The 19,393-nt window shown below is 42.3% G+C and overlaps 1 protein-coding gene across 1 annotated transcript in view; it reads right to left on the reverse strand.

Moving 5' to 3' along the window:
- Positions 1-19,393, reverse strand: part of LOC117507847 (band 4.1-like protein 1) — a 374,283-nt gene that overhangs the window by 143,475 nt on the left and 211,415 nt on the right. The window contains exons 10-13 of the mRNA XM_034167630.1: positions 11,930-12,027; positions 6,136-6,311; positions 5,772-5,977; positions 4,339-4,374 (exon numbers count right to left, since the gene is read on the reverse strand). Coding sequence (XP_034023521.1) covers positions 4,339-4,374; positions 5,772-5,977; positions 6,136-6,311; positions 11,930-12,027 — 516 coding nt within the window. The remainder of the gene's footprint in view (positions 1-4,338; positions 4,375-5,771; positions 5,978-6,135; positions 6,312-11,929; positions 12,028-19,393) is intronic.

The following is a 19,393-nucleotide window of genomic DNA, read 5'->3' on the forward strand; positions in this document are numbered from 1 at the left end:
CAGAGTTAACTCAGAGGTGGGACGAAGTCACCATCAAGTCACTCTCAAGTCATGAATCAGGAAGTCCCAAGTCAAGTCTCAAGTCATAATGACCACCAATTGTTTGCAAGCTGACTTGGGACATGCTGATTCATGACTTAAGAGTGACTTGACAGTGACTCACTGCCACTTCTGAGTTAAATACACTTGATTATAGCGTGAAATCAGCTCTACAGTCTTGTCAGATCACGTTTTCAACTCCAATAAGAGTCATTCACAGCATGATAGAGTTGATTTTACACTGTGACAGAATTGATTTAGCACTGTGATGGAGTACATTTAACTCTCTTTGACTGGGACCAAATGTTATCCTGGCAGAGTTTATTTTACGTCACATAATTTACTGTGTAGGTTTCCTCCAAAACCAGTCACATAAAATACTGTATGTCAGACATTTTCTGCTCGGTCAGTGTTCAGCCAATAAGAACCCCGTCACACTCAGGCGAAGGTCGTCGAGAACACACTGTGTCCTGAAACGTTTGAGGAACACAGTGGAGGCGCGATCAAAATGTAAAAAAAATAAATAAATAAATAAATATATGCCATTTTCATGTCCATACTTCGTCCTGATGACATCCCCACCCTGTTCTCACATCATTTAACATGCCCTCAGTAATTTATTGCCATGGGCATGATTACGCAACATGTACTCCACCTGCAATTTGTTCTTACTGCAATCACATCACACACACATACACCACAATCTCACTCCATCCATCTTGTCCTTGTTAGTAATGCACCAGCCACTGTGTTTGTCAATCGTGTCTTTCAGGATGTTTTGTGTCCACATGTATAAAACAGCTCTCCTGACAGTGTCCTGTCTGGGTGTGTGCAGGCGGGTGGGGCCTGTGCCTGTGCACACTTTGAAGCAACCTCAGTTTGTATGGAGACGTTAGGGAGAATTCTCTTTAAAATTTTACTGATTTATTTGTTGGGCTGGGTTTCAGTTCCATGGACAGAAATTCTCATATGTCGTCCACAAAGCAGGAAAAAAAAAACAATTGCTAGGACAGACTGTCCATGTCATATTTGTACTGAATTTCTTACTGCATCCTGATTCAATCAAGTCCTCACTGCATACTTTACTACATGTCTAAAGTTCAACCACGTCTTCCAAGTCAGAGAACATCACGTCCTTAAAGAACACGTCACGCGTTATTTAACGTCCCGGTTAGCAACACAAAATCAAAGTAATCATGATTGTAAGTCCATTTTAGGAAAAGCAGAAACATCCTGATGGATCGACAGACAGAGTAACATGAACACTGCTACATTCAATAACGACGCTTCCAAAAGTGATGGCTCGGATTTACAGAGGATGTACAGACAGGAGACAACACATTTCACCCAAAATTCTTAATTGTGGGTGAAGTCTGCCAAATTTTGTTACTTAAAGTCTGGTGGCTCTGCTGTTTGTGTCACAGGACACTATTTTACTGCTGCAAGGAACACGCACGTGGAATGACTCTACGGGTCTATTTTCACAGGCTGCCTGAACATGCAGATGTATTTCTTACATTGGAAAAAGTCAGAATACGTTATCTTCAGGAGTTAATGGACTTTCTATCTAATGTGCCAGAATCATGAGAGAGCTTGAGGAGCTGAAGGCAGAGCTGCCGTGGTATATTGTTCTCCAGCCGGCGATTGCACATGATCCATGCATGAGGACTTAGAGTGGGCCGAGACATTGTTCTCCGGCTGGTGATCACGTGTGCAAGCCATACATGAGGACTTCTTTGGTGGAGTGGATTTTACATATTGAACCTTCGAAATCATTCTACAAATGGGTGAGTGCCCTGTAGTTTTCCTTTTTTATTTTGTTCTCTATAGTGCAGCTGGTAGGCTTGATTTTTATTTTACTTTGAGAGAGTCTGTCAGAGACCCTGTGACAGACTGGCATCCTGTCTGGGGTGTATCTGCTGGGATAACCCTCCACCCACTGTGACACTGAATTTGAATAAGCAGCTGAGGGTGAGTGAGTGAGTATGGTGGATTTTGGATCGTGATGTGTGCGGAAATGCAGTGTCCAGCACAGAGCGCGTGGCAGCCTGTGGAATAAAGTGCTGTGTCCAGCTGGGAACACAGGGAGTGGGATCGTCACGATGACATCCGTGCAAGTGCACGGATCAAAGTTGTGCTAGTGTCAGGGCACCTTCAGCTGGAATTTGACCGACACCTGCTGCAAGAAGTTTCGATGGGCTTGCACAGCGCACACTCTGTCTTTTAGCTGCTGATGTGCGCAAATAGTTGTAGCAACAGATGTACGAGGCGTTAGAGGCAGCTTCGATTTCACACGTTTTGCATCTGATCCCTGCTTCATGCACAATTCATGCGCAAATCAACCAAATTTGTACTATGTGTGAAGGGGCCCTTATGAGTGTGCACAAAGCTGAGCCTCTACCAGACCGTTTTTAACAGGCTGTGTTTATGATTATTAATGGCCATGCACGCACACTAAGTCTTCTCAAATTGGAGAGCAGCTGCTGCTTTTCTGTGACTGCATCAAAATCAAGTTACAACTTAAAAATGAATCATCATAACATGACATCACACTTATGTAAATTAATCTGTGGCTCCATTCTTAACGTTAGCAGCTACATTCTATTCAAGCACGCAGTGGGATATTTTCCTCAAAGCTACGTAAATGCTGTCGGAAAAATGGTTACTCATGAGTACTTTGTTTTTGGCAGTCTCTGTAGCAGTTTGCTGTCAATGCAGTATACTTTGAGACCGGTCACAGAAGTGCACAAAGTAGTCCTGGTGTATCATTGGGTAGTCACTAACAGCCCAAATCAAAATTGCTATGATTTTGGTGCAACATGTCCTTTAACCATTTCCCCTGCATTTTTTGTAAGTTGTACAGGCTCTTTGTGTGTGCCTCCTGATTTTTGCAGACCTTGTGGAAATGTGGCTGAGTGTGACGGGGGTTTAAGGAGTCAATATTCTACAAGTAAACCTGGTTTGTGGTTGAATCATTTTCTTTTTTTTAAACTTTCTATGTCAATTTTCTTTGCAATACTAAAAATCTTCCTAAATGCTTGCATTTCAGAGGTCACTGTGTTTAACTGATACGCTAACTCCAATCCAAATCCTCACAGCAACAATTTCTGCTTCTCAATTAACAAGATAAACTGACAGATCTATCTTGACCTATTGTTTATTGTAGGACATGATAGCCACATGCTGAGTCACAATAATTAAAAATCTAATGTAACAATATTTTGTCTTGCATGAACATGTTGTTTTCCTTGATGAGATGCTACATAGCATGAAACAACAAACTGCTTAGCTCGACATGCTGTCTCATTAGCGCCATCACCAGGCCGAATGTGCAGTCTGATGCCATCAGCCGAGCAAGCAAAAAAACTGGATGAGTTCTATCATTTCATATGTGCTAATTTTAAAATGACTGAAAAACAACTCGGTGGCCACTTTGAATTTTGTGACATTTTTATACTGTACAATCTGAAAATGAAAAAGCTTGTAGGCAAATGATTGTGCCAGTTGGGAAGTTATAAAATTTTCATTGTTTGTTTTTTGGGGGGTGGGGGGGTGTATATGTTTTTGAAAAGTTCCTTGTATAAGCATTCACAAATGTATTGTTTCCATTTGCCAAAGTACATACATGATGGCCATCTTGGATTTTCAAAATTGTGACCATAAAAATGGATTCTGTCAATATCTCAGATTCTAGGCAACCTATAGCTTTAATATAATCAACAAAAGTAAAATGTTTCGGGCCACAAAATGCAGTGGTACCAGATTGGTGAAGTCTAATCTAGCCATATTATTTTACAAAATGGCAGTCCTAAAACTAATGTTTCCATTATTTCTGCTTCTAAATTACTTTGATGATATTAACAGCTAAGCCTACAGTTTCTGGGATTATTTACACATTTACGAAATAATTCAAAGTTTAAAACAATCAAAGTGAAGGTGCACTTAGAATGAAATTAGAGTCCTTGATGAGTCTGTCATACACCTGCACCATTGGGCGTGTTCCCCATGACAACTAAAGATCTGCCCTCTTCACAGGGAAATAGTTCCGGCTTGTCCTTCTTTGTCAGGACACACTTTGAAGGTTAATGTTCCTGTCCTCTTCCTAATCCCTCAAAAATGCAATGAAATTACATAGTGAACCAGACTAACATTCCAAATTTAAATTTGATATCATTTATCAATAATATCACTTAGCAGAAAATGTGCGCTTTAGCTAACAGACAGAAACAAAAAGGAATGAATAGATGGCACAGTTGGACAGACAGACAGACAGACAGACAGGCAGATAGACCCAAATACCTCATGTTTACTGTCAACTGGTGACTCAGCCACCTCCTTTAGGCCAGCAAGAGTTAAAAAGAAAAGTATGTTAGTAACACAGGCATTTATCAGCACAATGAGAAGCTGCTAGTGGATTTATGAGAGGTGCATATAAGCCTGAGTGAACAGGAGAAGACTTAGGAACACTAAATCCACCAAAGCCACCATACCATTATACGCCTGCAGGAAATAAACTTCAACTGTCCTGACAAGCTTGGACCTATTTACATCAGCACCGCTGTGGTTCCTGCCATTCCTACGACTGAATTCCCGCTCTTAAGCCTGGTTCACACGACAGGATTTTAAAATTATCTTTAGGTTTCCAAAACCTGAGAGACCACACACGTGAAGATAAAAAATCATTGATCTAACTGGTTTGGTCGTACAGTGTGTGGTGTTCAGCCACACGATAAGGACAACAACACCACACACGAACAGATTTCACACACGAACATTTACAGCTCAGACAGGAAACCTCACAAAATCTCTCGAGATTAAACGTGACTTCAGAGTAAACAAACGGAGGTACTTTGTGGACTATTTAAAACAGAGGGAAAAAACAATACAAGAGGAAAAAGAAAAGGCGTTCTTTAAAGGAGTGGAGACAGCGCGACCACCGGACTTTCTGGTAAGTCAGAACAGCTGTTTTGATTTTATTTTCGGCTCCGTGCGTCCGTCACCTCGCTTTCTGATTGGCTGAATGTCATATTCAGCAGGCTGCATGCTCGTTTGTTGTCGGGGGACACAACACACACTGCGATATCGGGGCAAAAAATCCAACATGTTGAATATCCCAGAGTTGTGATCGGAGCGCTCCTGACGCCCTTCCGAGCAGATCAGAGCGCTCTTAACACACCACACATGGCAGGAATATCTGATAACATTATCTTTAGCGTCATCACGATTGTCGGGGTGTCCTTAAGATTGTCGGAAGCGGAAGATCGGGTCCGATATCGGCCTAATTATCCTGCCGTGGGAACCCGGCCTTAAAGAAGTTTAACTCAGATCTTTGCCAAATTGACATTATAAAACAAAGCTTGAACTCATTAGACAAAACAAATTGTGCTTTATTTATAAACACCACATGTATGTATGTATGTATTACTGTGTGTATCTGCCAATCCAAATGTTGACTGGCCTGTTGCTAAGCAACAGTAACTGTGGCAACCAATTCATTAGGAAGATAGGGATGTGACTGGAGAGGTCCAAATACCTATAGACCTGTCAAATTAAAAATCTGACTTCCTTCCACAGTGTCCAAATACTAAGCAAACATTAGCTCTGAATGTTAAATACAGTAGATACAACTAACCGTACTGTAAGAAGCATTGAAATCTGACCCCCGTGCATTGCCAGCGTGCCTGCTAGTAACACAATAATACAAAACAGCTGCAGCAGTAAATGTTGAGTACCATGATTTCCTTCTTTCTGCTTGGAGTGATGTTGCCATCTTCATCTCTGCCCTGTTCATGGTCTTTATCCTCTTCTTGTTCCAGACTCTGCTCATGCTCAGTCTCGTGGTCATCTACAAATGAACTGTGGACACGCCGCCGTTCACTGCCACTGTGGGACAGGCTGTCATGGTTCTCACACATAGTTGATACCGGCCGTGAGAACTCTGCAGGTAACAAGAGTGGAATTATTACAAAACACAGTCCAATGAACAAGGGTTCCATGAGTAGTAAATATGGAAGTGAAGCAAAAGTAAACCAGAAACATGGAGTCTGAAGCTTGCCATAGTCTCCAGATCTGAAGAGGTTCTCTTGTGATGCTTACCTCCATCCAAGCTTCGAGACAGCAGGTACCTCTTGCTAGTGGAACGCTCGAAGTGAGGAGCGGGTCGGTCTATTAGAGCACTGGCTTGTCTGGTTTGAGCCTGTGTTCTTCCACTGTATCGAAACTTTGATCCCATGACCAGGAAGCCCTTTGGAGGAGGTTCTGGAGACACCAACCTAAAGCAGAAGACATTAGCCGCTCAGCAAAGGTGGAGAGTAAAAATGAAACACTGCAAAGCTGATTGCAAACACTCATTTAATTTCAGATCTCTCTGTTTTAATGTAAATCCATTTGGATAAGGTGATAACCAGATGTTATAACACTGGGTTCATTCTTTCAGCACTGCTGGAATGTGAGCACATTCAGACTTCATGATGGGGTTTGAGGAAGCAGGTCACACCATAGTCCAAAGACAGAAACAGAGAAGGCTTGGTCACCTCTCTGCTTCAGTATTAGCCATGAAACAGCCAATCAAACCCATCACAGATGATCTAAAAGCCTTAAGACACAAAGATCAGACCTATTACATGCATTGTGAGGAGACACCAACTCCCACCAGACCCCAACTACTGGATAAGAATAAGAGGACCCTCACATAACAACTGGATGCAGAAAATAGATAGTTATGTTTGGGAGCAAAAGATGAAACACAAGTCTTCTTGGGCATGAGCAAGTCTAGCCTGCTTTGTGTCACCACCAGTGATCCTGACCTGACCCAACCCCTGACAGGAATTTGTCATTTTAATTCAAATTCAGCAAATTCTGCAATATCGCAACATCCCACCCACCCCCCCAAAATAAATAAATAAATAAACTGTACTTCTGTACTTGCCTATTTTATCAATTTGTTGAATTGTTTTGAGCAAAAGTCACTGGGTAAGGAGCTGGTCTACCATTATGTAGGGTTGACTTCAATGTCCTTGAACAGAACACTTAATCTACATAGTTTCATTTCATCAAGCTGTAAATGGGTACTGGCCTTGCCTGGGGAAGTAACCTGTGTCAGACTGGCATCCTGTCTAGGAGAAGTCCTAGACTTTCATCTGCTTCATGGTACAGTAGTGTTCAGAATAATAGTAGTGCTATGTGACTAAAAAGATTAATCTAGGTTCTGAGTATATTTCTTATTGTTACGTGGGAAACAAGGTACCAGTAGATTCAGTAGATTCTCACAAATCCAACAAGACCAAGCATTCATGATATGCACAATCCTAAGGCTATGAAATTGGGCTATTAGTAAAAAAAAGTAGAAAAGGGGGTGTTCACAGTAATAGTAGCATCTGCTGTTGACGCTACAAACTCAAAACTATTATGTTCAAACTGCTTTTTTTTAGCAATCCTGTGAATCACTAAACTAGTATTTAGTTGTATAACCACAGTTTTTCATGATTTCTTCACATCTGCGAGGCATTAATTTTGTTGGTTTGGAACCAAGATTTTGCTCGTTTACTAGTGTGCTTGGGGTCATTGTCTTGTTGAAACATCCATTTCAAGGGCATGTCCTCTTCAGCATAAGGCAACATGACCTCTTCAAGTGTTTTGACATATCCAAACTGATCCATGATACCTGGTATGCGATATATAGGCCCAACACCATAGTAGGAGAAACATGCCCATATCATGATGCTTGCACCACCATTCTTCACTGTCTTCACTGTGAACTGTGGCTTGAATTCAGAGTTTGGGGGTCGTCTCACAAACTGTCTGTCCCTTGGACCCAAAAAGAACAATTTTACTGTCATCAGTCCACAAAATATTCCTCCATTTCTCTTTGGGCCAGTTGATGTGTTCTTTTGGCAAATTGAAACTTCTTCTGCACATGTTTTTTATTTAACAGAGGGACTTTGCGGGGGATTCTTACAAATAAATTAGCTTCACACAGGTGTCTTCTAAATGTCACAGCACTTACAGGTAACTCCAGACTGCCATTGATCATCCTGGATCTGATCAGTGGGTGAGCCTTTGCCATTCTGGTTATTGTTCTATCCAATTTGATGGTTGTTTTCCGTTTTCTTCCACACGTCTCTTTCCCCTCTCCAATCAACTTTTTAATCAAACTACGCTGTTCTTCTGAACAATGTCTTGAACGTCCCATTTTCCTCAGGCTTTCAAAGAGAAAAGCATGTTCAACAGGTGCTGGGTTCATCCTTGAATAGGGGACACCTGATTCACACCTGTTTGTTCCACAAAATTGACAAACTCACTGACTGAATGCCACATAGCACTACTATTATTCTGAACACTACTGTATGTCATCTGTCCATACGTACCAGCATTAACAGGCCTCGGGGCCAAAAAAGGACTTACTCATACTTCTTCTTTCATCAAATGCTGAAATTCTTAACAACGTCAAAGCCAATGTTCATATCTCAAAGTGCAAACAATCCTCTAGTAGCTACACTACAAAGAAAGTCAGGCAGACCAGGACAAAAGCCAGTACACATATTTTACACACAGTCCAAACACATACAAGTTAGCTGTCCATCAAGGGACATAACTGTACATTGATTTTTGGCTGTCAGCCCATCAACCAGCCACAGTTTTGGAAATCACTTGACCATTAATTCTTAGATTAGAGATTAGATAGAAATGTATTGATGCCTTGGGAAGACTCCAACAGGGAAACTGAGGTTCCAGCAGCATTGTATAGCAGCACACAGGGTAAGAAGCACAGAGAGCATCAAACATGAAAGCAAAAAACAATTTTAAAATATAAACACACAAAAATAAACACCAGAAACACTGCTGGCTAATGGTTTACTGGCTACTACTGCTCCTCTCCTTCCCGTCCTCTGTCTTCCTGTTACTCCTCCTCATCCTGAGTGAGGAGTTGTACAGTCTGATGTTCTGAGTGACAAAGGAGTTTTTCAGTCTGTTGGTCCTGTACTTGCGAAGGAGCAGTCTGTGGCTGAAGAGGTTCCTCTGGTTGCTGATGACGGTGTGCAGAGGGTGACTGGCATCGTCCATAATGTCCAGCAGTTTGTCCAGTGTCCTCTTCTTTGCCACCATCACCAGAGTACAGCTTCATACCAACCACAGAGCCAGCCCATCTGATCAGGTTGTCCAGCCTGGGTGTGTCCTTCTTGGATGTGGCCCCCCAGCACACCACGGTGTAAAAGAGGACGGTGGCTACGACTGACTGGTAGAACATCCACAAGAGTTTCCTGCAGATGTTAAACAACTGTAGCCTCCTCAGAAGTACAGCCTGCTCTGTCCCTTCCTGTACAGGTGGTTGGTGTGGGGTGTCCTCTCCAGTTTGCTGTCCAGCCACATCCTGAGGTACTTGTAGTGTAGTGGTGACTGTGGAGTCGGCAAGCTGAGGCAGAATGTGTGAATGTGTGATTTATGCATCGCAAATTACTAAAGGCCCTGTCACACCTTGATGATTTAGCCACTGATGCCTGCCGCATTAAAAATGCTGGCACACGCTGTCGTACGTCTAATAAATTAATGAAGCTGTCACACCTTGATGATTGTCCAGTGTCTGCCGACAGCCCTGTTTCTTCCCAGTGGTTCTGGTCGGTACTGCACGGTGTGGTGCAGGTCAGAAACAGAGTAATTTAACTTTTTTTTTTTATCTTGATGGACAATTTTCATTGTGTACAGAATGCTGATGAGTGGACTGGCTGTGGGAAACACTGCCATGATTGAATGGAGTGCTGTCTCTTTAAATGTTGAAAGTGCCGGCTGCTTCCTGATCAGCGAACCTGAATAATGAAACGCTCTGATAATTTCAACTTTTAAAGTGCCAGTCGACCGCGATCAAGGTGTGATCTGAATGAAGTGCTGTGTGATCTGTCAATGTGGTGATCACTGACAGCCACGGCACTTTAAATGTTTAAAACAGCACGTTAATCAGGCGCAGTCACCCTGATTGATTGACCAGGTCATCTGATGATCACACCACAGCGGCGGCGCTTAAAAAGTTTAAATCATTACAGCACTTCTGTGTGTTCAGAGCACGACATAGGCATGAAAAACGTACCTGCAGCAGAAAAAACACTGAGGCACTAGCTTTGCAACGCTATGTATCCAGCCACAAATAAAAGTATTTTCTGAGGTCATTTTCAAAATCAGGATTCATGTCCGTCTGTGATGGTTAATTGGACAGAAATGAACAGGTCAGACTTAAAATTTTTTCCGTGTGTGAATGAAAGTCATTCTTGCATACGGACCGCAGCTTTCAGCCAATCAGTGGACAACATTAATGCATGGATTTAGACTTATGACTAAATTTCAAGAAACATCTGCCAACAATCACATACCTTACCTACAACTTATGTCCAGCATGTACAGGACATATGAGTCACACACTGACATGCGTTGAAAATTTTCAGCATGCCCAAAATTTTTTGATAAGCTCAGCTTATCAGGACTTATAAAAAACTTACCCTTAACTTATTGAACTTATGCCTGTGTTTTTTAATACGGTTTCATACGCTGGCTAAATGGTCAGGGTGTGACAGGGCCTTAAGATATACATGACTTGCAAAGTTGTGGGAAACATGAATTCAGCGCTTCTGTCTTCACACATGCAAAACCTCTGTTCCTCTGGCACACTTTGTGCAGCAGGAGTGTTCCAACCCTGACAATGCTGTAGTTATAAATATACAGGCATTGTAAGTTAGAGATTCTTCAAAAACTCATGGCAGCTTCTCCTGTATTTAGTGCTGATAAATCTGCTCACCCTGTTCCAGTCCTTTCAGAATTCACCACATAGTTCATTTGACCACCACAAATAATCCTAAACTCAACAGTTCTGCAGGAATAAAAATACGATCATATATTCTGAAGAATAAGTAGCATTTTTTTACTCATTGGAAGGTCCTGTAATTTATAATCCAGTACAGTTTATATACCGAAATATCATGCATTTATTATTAATAACAATGATAATTACTGTATCTATATATCAAGTTTTCCCAGGAATCAAAGCACTAACCAAAATAAACTCCAGTAAGAAAAGAATAAACACCAACAACAAATGTACACTACAATGATGTGCATGAATCCCAAATCAAAGAGCTGATAAAAAAAAAAAAAAAATCAAATGGACTTGTGTCTTTATTGCAGTGTTTCCAATGCTGTGTGCCAGCAGTCCATGTGTATCTGACAATTTATTTCATCCAGACCACATCAAACCCCATCTGGTGTGTTTATTATATGTTTATTGGTCCATCTTGATTATTTTTTTGGAATGTAACCATCCATATGTTAAGTAACAGCAAAGGCTGAGATGTGCACATGTGCTACACTGAGTTTATGTCCAGTGTTAAACTTGCCCACCGGAAATGCTGTTAACAAGTGCTGTCCGTCCACATCCAGAAAGAATATGCAATTTGGACTCCGGTGCAACTTGCTCTCTTGAAAATAGGGAACTGTATGTTTAACAATTGAAGATTAGATTAGAACTCCTTTATTGCCATTGTGCAGTGGAGCACAATGAAATGTGGATGCAACTCTCTTGATAAGTAAAAAAAAAAAGAAAGATAAAAGTATATACAAAAGTAATGCTGAAAAATATAAAAGTAATATACAAATATATAAAGGTAATATACAAATACTGTATATGTAGTGCAAATTGGCAGACTGTGCTAAGTACAGCAGACGTTGGCAGTAAATACTCATTATAGGGTGCAGTTTAAGGTGTGTATTGCACTTGCGATGAAACTGTCCTTGAGTGTTGTAGTTTTGAGGTTGCAAATGATGAAGTTGTACACATGGAAATGTTTTTGTTTTCCTTAATGGCCATTGACTGGAACGTTTCTATTGATGAGAACAGGTCAATTCCTACCGGAAGAAGGTGTGGTGTTCAATGCAGACCTTCCACAGTCTCTTGGCGGCTCTGTGGTTGGGAAGTTTAAAACCAATTGTACTTTCAAACTGTTCATACTAGAGGAGAGGAAAAAGAAAGAAAGAGAAATGAGAGGAAGATGGTACGGATTCAGCAGCATGTATGATTACAGAGCAAAAAATACATCAGTAAATCCATAAAAGATTCAGTCTGTCACAACCACACTAAACTCTTTCATCCTGAGAAAACCTATAAGTCAAAATCAAGAAGCATCAACACGTGTCACTGCACATGATGGTGGATTGCAGACTGATTCATTATACATCAACAATCAAGATCTTTTCTTAAAAATGCAAATTTCCATGTAAAGACGAGCACTTGTTAGTGATATTTTAATCTGTCTAGACATTTATGAATTAATGTATGAATTAATTTACATTAAACACCTTTAATAGCATGAATTAGTGTGTTTTCTACACTTCACCTCTCAAATCACCAAACACATATACAACATACTCTGAGATACACAAAAACAATGACAAATATTTTAATGGCTAAAAACAAACTGTGCAGTATGTCAGCTTTGCAAAAATGGAGCATCATGAATGGGATGATTTAATGGCAAGGTTGCCAACTGTGGGACTTTGTTCTGAGTGAGACTGAAAATTTTTGGTAACCAAAACCCTAATTTAAGAAAATCACTTACTAATAAAGATAATTTACCAATTACTCATCATTAATCAATATTAATCATTTACTAATCAAATTATAATAGCAGGGAGACTCTGCTTGATTTTTCTCCTGTCCACATCATCCTCCTAACTTTTTCCAAAATACTGCAGCACGCTCATCTACAGGTATGTGAGAGGCAGATAACAAAAAACACTTAAAATGGCTGGAGGTCAAGAGGGCCCTGGTTGAGTTGACCCCCATAAACTGAAGCATTTTAGCCATGCTAATGCTACCTTGTACCATTTGCTGCAGTGAATTTGCAAGGAGAGACAGGTACTGATGCCCTCAAATCCCCTTCATTTTGAACAACTACAGTCATGCATAGTATTACCTTTCATTGCTATGCTGATGATACTCAGTTATACATGCTGATAACTGCTGGTAATCTCATACACATAAAATCTTTAGAGGATTGCCTTGTGTCAGTAAAAAGCTGGAAGTCCAGCAATTTCTTACTTTTAACCTCGGACAAGACTGAAATGATGGTTACTGGTCCAGTGAGACATCGACATCAGTTTGATCAGCTAACGCTTAGCCTAAGCTCGTGTGTCATACATCACACTGACAAAGTGAGGAACCCTGGGGTGATTTTTGATCCCACGTTGTCCTTTGACCGACACACTACAGATATTACGAGGACTGCTTTCTTCTACTTCCGAAATATAGTGAAGATTCGTCCCATCCTGTCTTTGGCTGATGCAGAGACCCTGATTCATGCATTTGTCTCTTCTAGATTGGACTACTGCAATGTTCTATTTTCTGATTTCAGGCCCCTTCACACATACGTAACGTGTCTGAAGCTGACTAGCACATGAATGAAGAATTGCATGTCATTTGAGAAAAAACAGATCCACCTCTAACGCCTCGTACACCTGTCACTACAACTATTTGCACACACCAGCAGTCGAAAGAAAAAGAGTGCCCTGTGAGAGCCCATTCGATCCCTCTCGTGGCATACGTCAGTCAAATTCCAGGTGACACACAGGAACATCCAACATTGCTGGCTGGACACTTACAAAAGGCGGGGCTAGTTGTGGTCCTGGTACGAGAGTAAACAACAGACCACATTTGACCTGTCTGTGAAAAGGGTCAAAGTGCCCCACGTTGGTGGCGTAACTTAGCAACACACGTGTGATGCCAGAGTTTCAGCTCTCCCCTCAACATGTGGCCTGCGTGTGTATTGCACATGTCACACCTGCCCCCCGCAACACATGTGGCGTGCGTGTCTTTTGTGTAGGATATGACCTCACATAATTGAACTGTGAGGCGTAGATGTCGGCATGCTGCCCCCAGGTGGGAATAAATAAAAACATATTTCTTCAGCTGACCGGCGCATCAGCGCACTGCAAGGCTGGTGAATATTGTGTCATGCAGGAAATCACCCCACGGGACGCCCCGTAAGGCACGTGTCATTGCAAGATTTCCCCTCATTGTAATAATTAAAACATATATCACATTTACAGTGGATTAGTGCGTGCTGCACACGCCATGATGGCTGACGTATTCACGACACGAGAGCCCGGCTCTTCATGACATGGGAGCTGACCGGCTCGAGCGCATCAGGTATTTAATGTAAAACATAAAAGGGAGAACAGTAATCCACATCATTTCATTACTTCCTGGTGGCGGAGGTGAGATCCACTCTTTACAACAGGAATTAAGTATTACAAATTGTCGTGTTTTATTAATGTTTTGATCTGCTGCTGTGTGTGTGACTTTCCATATACTCGCACTGATTTCGTGCGCGTGAACATGAGCATGCACAGAACCGTCGCCACGGTATTGTGCACACCTGTTCGACTGTGCGTCCCTCCTGACAGCAGATGGAATGTTTCGTGCTTACCCATTTCATTTTTGGTTTGCGGATTTTCTTCCAGTTTCTGCATCTTTTGTGTTATGTGTGAAGGGGCCCTCCAGCGTTAAGGGTCTCCAACTGGTTCAAAATGCTGCTGCCAGACTCAGAGTCAGAATCACTTTATTGTCATTATACAATGCCATCCATCCATCCATCCATCCATTTTCTTCCGCTTTATCCGGAGTCGGGTCGTGGGGGCAGCAGCTCAAGCAAAGCCGCCCAGACCTCCTGATCCACACACACCTCCCCCAGCTCCTCCGGGGAAACCCCAAGGCGTTCCCAAGCCAGCCGAGAGATGTAGTCCCTCCAGCGTGTCCTGGGTCTTCCCCGGGGCCTCCTCCCAATGGGATGTGCCCGGAACACCTCTCCAGCGAGGTGTCCAGGGGGCATCCGGAAAAGATGACCGAGCCACCTCAACTGACTCCTTTCGACATGGAGGAGCAGCGGCTCAACTCCGAGCTCCTCCCGAGTGACCGAGCTCCTCACCCTATCTCTAAGGGAGCGCCCAGCCACCCTGCGGAGGAAACTCATCTCGGCCGATTGTACTCGCGATCTTCTTCTTTCGGTCATGAGCCAAATCTCATGACCATAGGTGACGATCGGAACGTAGATCGATCGGTAAATTGAGAGCTTTGCCCCCCTGCTCAGCTCTCTCTTCACCACGACGGTCCGATATAGCGACCACATCACTGCAGATGCTGCACCGATCCGTCTATTGATCTCACGCTCCATTCCAAGACCCCGAGATACTTAAACTCCTCCACTTGAGGCAAGGACACTCCACCGACCTGAAGAGGGCAAAGCACCTTTTTCCGGTCAAGAACCATGGCCTCGGATTTGGAGGTGTTGATTTTCATCCTGGACTCTTCACACTCAGCTGCAAACTGCCTCAGTGCACGCTGAAGGTCCTGATTTGACGAAGCCAACAGAACCACATCATCCGCAAACAGCAGAGATGAGATTCTGTGGTTCCCAAACCAGACCCCCTCTACACCCTGGCTGCGCCTAGAAATTCTGTCCATAAAAATAATGAACAGAACCGGTGACAAAAGGCAGCCCTGGCGGAGGCCAATGTGCACTGGAAACAGGTTTGACTTACTACCGGCAATGCGAACCAAGCTCCTGCTGCGGTTGTACAGGGACTGGATAGCCCTTAGCAAAGGCCCTGGACCCCGTACTCCCGGAGCACTCCCCACAGGGTGCCCGGAGGGACACGGTCGAATGTCTTTTCCAGATCCACAAAACACATGTGGACTGGTTGGACGAACTCCCATGAACCCTCGAGCACCCGATGGAGCGTGTAGAGCTGGTCCAGTGTGCCGTGACCAGGACGAAAACCACACTGCTCCTCCTGAATCCGAGGTTCGACCATCGGTCGAATTCTCCTCTCCAGTACTCTGGAATAGACCTTACCGGGGAGGCTGAGGAGTGTGATTCCCCTATAGTTGGAACACACCCTCCGGTCCCCCTTCTTAAACAGAGTGACCACCACCCCAGTCTGCCAATCCAGAGGCACTGTCCCTGATCGCCACGCGATGTTGCAGAGGCGTGTCAGCCAAGACAGTCCCACAACATCCAGAGACTTAAGGTACTCAGGACGGATTTCATCCACCCCAGGACCCTTGCCACCGAGTAGCTTTCTAACCACCTCGGTGACTTCGGCCTGGGTAATGGACGAGTCCGCCTCTGAGTCCCCAGTCTCTGCTTCCTCTTCGGAAGACGTGACAATCGGATTGAGGAGCTCCTCGAAGTACTCCTTCCACCGCCCGACAACATCCCCAATCAGGGTCAACAGCTCCCCACCCGCACTGTAAACAGTTCGGAGAGATGCTTCCGCCTCCTGAGGCGTCGGACAGTTTGCCAGAATCTCTTCGAGGCCTATCGATAGTCCTCCTCCATAGCCTCCCCGAACTCCTCCCAGACCCGGGTTTTTGCCTCTGCGACCGCACGGGCTGCAGCTGCCGGTACCTGTCAGCTGCCTCTGGGGTCCCACCTACCAACAAAGATAAGTAGGACTCCTTCTTCAGCTTGACAGCATACCTTACTTCCGGTGTCCACCACCGGGTTCGGGGATTGCCGCCGCGACAGGCACCAGAGACCTTGCGACCACAGCTATGAGCGGCCGCATCGACAACGGAGGTGGAGAACATGGTCCACTCGGAGAGGACCGAGTGGATCATTATACAATGTATAATGAAATTTCCCTTAACTCCTCCTTAAATATATAAAAATATATAAAAAAATTTAAATATTAGAATATAAATTATACAAAATATAATATGCAGATAAAAAAAAGGTATGCCCAATGCTTGGTGTGAATACCTAAAGCAGCAGTTCACTGTGCAGAATTCCAGGTGAGGATAGCGTATAGCTTAAATCTTAGTCCATATAGTTCCACCCACAGTTTGTAAGCTGTGGGTGTTTTGTGTCCGAGCAGGGGGATGGGGTGTGATGGAGGCCATGGCTCTAGGGTAAAAGCTGTCTCTCTGATGATTTGTGCTGGCCTTTATTGCTCTGAACCGCTTTCCGCTTTCTCAGTCTTTGACATGAAGCAGAAAGAGAGACCACATTACACCCATTTTAGCATCTCTTCACTGGCTTCCTGACTCTGTGAGATGAGATTTTAAGGTTCTGCTGTTAACCTATAAAATTATTCATGGACAAGCACCTCCCTACTTAGCTGACTTAATTAAACCCTACATACCGGCCCGAGCTGTGCATTCTCAGGGTGCAGGACTACTTTGGGTCCCTAGGGTGAATAAAAAGTCTGCATGCCACAGAGCTTTCTCTTATCGTGAACCTGTTTTGTGGAATCATGTCATTGCTTCAATAAAACAGTCAGATTCTATGGAGAAGTTCAAGTCGAGACTTAAGACACATTTATTCTCCCTTTTGTATGACTAGCATACTGGCATAGTGTAAATCTATGTTTTCTATCCTTTAACCCTCTGGAGTCCAGGGTATAATTGGCCATTTTTGACTACTTTTGGTTTTACCTTTATAATTTACCTTTAAAAAGTGTTTACCTGGCCTTGTTTGGTGTAATTTTTTTCAGCACAACCTCACCTGTGTGACTTTACAGTTTATCATTCATTATGATCTACTGTATTAACACAGTGAACCTAAAATCACACAAAAACATAAAATACCTGCCTGCTACTGCGGGCAGGTATGGACGGGTAGCGTGAATGTAAATCTATGCTACCGGCCAAGCAACGCCTCAGTAAGTGATAATAATGTCCTTTAATCTAGTCTAATCTAGTCATCAACAGAAGATTAACAGGAGAAATTTTTATTTTGTCGTGACATTTCTTGCTTGTGCGTGACAGATTGAGACTGATGCTAAGCAGGGGCATAGCACCAAATTCTGGGCCCTAGGTACTAGCCATATTGAAGACCTCCCCACCTCACCCCACCCCACGCATACTGTTATGTTCTTTTTTATTAACGCAAACACCAAATTTCTAATGCATAGTCAAACCAGGTCTAAATCATGTATACCTTAGATCACACCTGGGAGCCAGAACCCTTTTTAAAGTTGGGGGAGCAATATTGAGTTGGGAGGTCTGGGGGACTAAAGTGCACCATTTTCTAGAAAAATGGTGCAATTTGGTGCATTCCTGTGCATTTTAACAGAGGAAATGCACCAAATTGCACCATTTTTCTAGAAAATGGTGCAATTTGGTCCCCCAGACCCCCCTCAATATAGCGAGCTTTCAAGCTCTCTCTTTTCAAAGAATTTGGTTAGCAGCTGCTTTCCCTCATTTAGTTTTCTTTCCCTGTCCTTTTTTCTCTTCTTTTCTGAAATCTGGACTTTGATTTTTTTTTAGGAAAGACATATTTTATTTCAGCCTAAACACTAGGGCTGCAACTAACGATTATTTTATTAATCAGTTGATCGGTCGATTATTTTTTCGATTAATCGTTTTGTTTTTTTTTACTTACATGTGAGTTTTCCATTATTTCTTTAAGTGAGTTATTATTAAAAGGCCTTTAACACGCAACATCAACATTTGACCTTGTAACAAATTTATGTTATATTCTCATCAAAAACATACCTGGAGTAGTGTTTTGTTTTATTTTGCACATACATACATCACCGACACGCCACAAAGAGATTTCTATCAGGTTTAGACGCCTACAGCAACTATTTCAACCACTGACAACATATTACAGCAAGAGTCCACAAAAGTATTTTAAAGGCCTGACGAAAGTGTAATATATGATCTTTAAAAACATATTTTCATGAAAAAAGACACAAATGTGCAGTTTACTGCATTTTATTTTTTTCTTGTGTAAAAACACAGCTTAGATGTGGTTTGACCAAAACAAATTGTCATTAAACTTAAATAAAACAGGGATGAAGTGAAGGTTTAAGATTCACTAGGTGTTCACAGGAAACAGTTATTTATTTCTATATTTATTTATGTTCATTGTTAGTTGGTTTAATCTTTTCTGTTTTGTTTTATCAGATTCTTTTTGTCCGTTTCTCTAAAACTGTATTGTGGCATTAGTTATTATTACTATTATTGTTGTTGTTGCTATTATTATTATTGATATATAAAAAAATTAATTAAAATATTACAATTTGTAATACATTTGACTCTTTTACAACAAACGCTGAGCCATGAATTATTATACAGAAAACAAATGTGCTGACAAATGCAACAGCTTAACGCTAACTTCAACATTGAAAATGCCATAGACATGCTAACGCGTTAGCATCGGCCCCGTTTTGAAGTTATAAAATACATCTATCAACTGTTTCAGAAGACCATAACAGGTCAGATTAACATGAAAAGGTAAATGTTACTCACAGACATATGCTCTTTGGGGTTTTAGTGGAGAAAAATTAAGATTTAGCGAAATAAAACACT

Source organism: Thalassophryne amazonica, chromosome 3, assembly GCF_902500255.1.
Source record: "Thalassophryne amazonica chromosome 3, fThaAma1.1, whole genome shotgun sequence".
NCBI lineage: Eukaryota > Metazoa > Chordata > Actinopteri > Batrachoidiformes > Batrachoididae > Thalassophryne > Thalassophryne amazonica.